Raw genomic sequence first — 2,136 nt, 5'->3', positions numbered from 1 at the left:
ACACATGGGGCATCATTAGGAGCGAGAGCGCACCATGCTGAGGGAGGGAGAGCTGCGGCTGGACACCACTCAACTCCTGACGAACAGGAGACGCATGACAAGACTATACTGTAGGCTGCATGGGAAATTCTTTCCTATTTAAGTAAGTTGCATTGAGATGCACTTGAACAAAAAGCCGAAAATCACCCTAAAAAGACTCTGGAAATCTTTTTTCATGCAGATTTGTATATTATCAGCGGATTTGCGCTTTTTTTGATGGACTCTTTTGTCATTAGAGGGATGAATGCAAATTAATGCCCACATTTAACCAATATACAGGATCTATACAAAGCTCACACAGTCGGGATGGATTCGTTTAACGCCAGTGGAATGGACGCGTTCACGGTGATCCATCTCAATTCCTCCTGGAGCCTGGATAGTGGATATTCTTTAGCAGCAATAGCCAGCATTGCTGCTCTTGTAAGTTTTCTCATTCTCTTTACGGTTGTTGGAAATATTCTGGTGGTTATAGCCGTGTTAACGAGCAGGGCGCTGAAAGCCCCCCAAAACCTTTTTCTGGTGTCCCTGGCCACCGCGGACATCCTTGTCGCCACTTTAGTGATGCCATTTTCTCTGGCGAATGAACTCATGGGCTACTGGTATTTTGGAAAAGTTTGGTGCGGTATTTATCTGGCTTTGGATGTTTTGTTCTGCACTTCGTCTATTGTGCATCTGTGCGCAATAAGCTTGGACCGGTACTGGTCCGTTACGCAAGCTGTAGAGTACAATCTGAAACGGACTCCCAAACGTGTCAAGTGCATCATCGTAATTGTGTGGCTTATATCTGCTTTCATCTCATCTCCGCCGCTCATATCTATCGACAGCAACAGTGATATCAGCTCTCAGCCTCAGTGCGAGCTGAATGATGACACTTGGTACATCCTCTCCTCCAGCATCGCCTCCTTCTTCGCCCCGTGCTTAATCATGATCCTGGTGTACATCAGAATATACCAGGTGGCCAAAACCAGAACCAGAAGCATGTCGGGAAAGAATCCGAGGCCAGATGGTGTTACACAAACTGAGAATGGACTGAGCAAAGTCACCTCTCATTTCCATGGCGAGAAGGAGAATGGTCACTGTCAGTGCCCTCCTACGCCCAGCCATCACACCGTCACCATTGGGCAGACTGAGGACCCTGATATAGAGGAGAGCTCCTCTTCAGAGGGCAAAGGTCACAAACAGCAGTGCCAAGACACCCATAGAGCAAAGAGGGCCAGCCAAAAGAAAAGCGCCCACTCCAAACAGTCCACTCGCATCTCCAGAGTCAGTAACAAATCCATGGATCTCTTCACCTCCAGGAAGAAACGTCGCCGGAGCTCGATGGCCAGGAAAAAGGTCTCACAGGCCAGGGAGAAGAGGTTTACATTCGTCCTGGCTGTGGTCATGGGGGTGTTTGTTGTGTGCTGGTTTCCATTTTTCTTTAGCTACAGCCTACACGGTGTGTGCAGGGACTCCTGTAAGATCCCCGACCCCCTCTTTAAATTCTTCTTCTGGATTGGCTACTGTAACAGCTCCCTCAACCCTGCCATTTACACTATCTTCAACCGGGACTTCAGGCGAGCCTTCCAGAAGATCCTCTGCAAGTCGTGGAAAAAATCCTTTTAGATCTGAAGCCGGACTTCTGCACCACCATGACAATCTTAAAGGAAATCTCAAAGTGATTTACAAAAAAAAAAGATGCCTGCTTTGTTGTTACTCACTGTTACTTCTCATTGTCCTGTTGTAATTCAGTCCTGGTATAGTGCACATCCTGAACCACCTGCTGGGTGCCTCCACAAGCTTTGAAATACAGTATGTTTCTATTACAGGCTTTTTACTGGCTTCCTGATCAGATTCACAGTTCTTTTCTACCCTTCCTGAAGTGTGCCGTAATGCTTTAAAGTGTGTCACCATTGATTAAGCTCTACACATCCACAAAAGACGCACACATGGACAGATTTGTCTGCTAGGTGGCCCCAGGGCTAAGAGCTGCTGGGCCCCCTTTACCCCCCTCAGTTTCTCCCATTCTGTGCAGTGTGTACAATTTTTCTATGCTTTTTGTGTGTTCCAACACTACCTGGCTATGGGTCTGTTGTGTGTTAATCTGATTCAACATAT

General features: G+C 47.1%; 1 protein-coding gene across 1 annotated transcript; it reads left to right on the top strand.

The window, feature by feature from the left end:
- The first annotated feature begins 345 nt into the window (after window positions 1-345).
- On the top strand, window positions 346-1,644 carry LOC134005948 (alpha-2 adrenergic receptor). Its single transcript, XM_062444990.1, has one exon. It carries the CDS (start codon window positions 346-348, stop codon window positions 1,642-1,644), a length of 1,299 nt encoding a protein of 432 aa, XP_062300974.1.
- The last annotated feature ends 492 nt before the right edge of the window (window positions 1,645-2,136 follow it).

This window comes from Scomber scombrus, chromosome 23 (assembly GCF_963691925.1).
Source record: "Scomber scombrus chromosome 23, fScoSco1.1, whole genome shotgun sequence".
In the NCBI taxonomy this organism is placed as follows: Eukaryota; Metazoa; Chordata; class Actinopteri; order Scombriformes; family Scombridae; genus Scomber; species Scomber scombrus.
This window is presented reverse-complemented; position numbering and strand designations above follow the sequence as displayed.

What these genes read in the sequence shown, in the direction of transcription:
- LOC134005948 (XM_062444990.1), top strand. Translation starts at nt 346, where the DNA reads ATGGATTCGTTTAACGCCAGTGGAATGGACGCGTTCACGGTGATCCAT.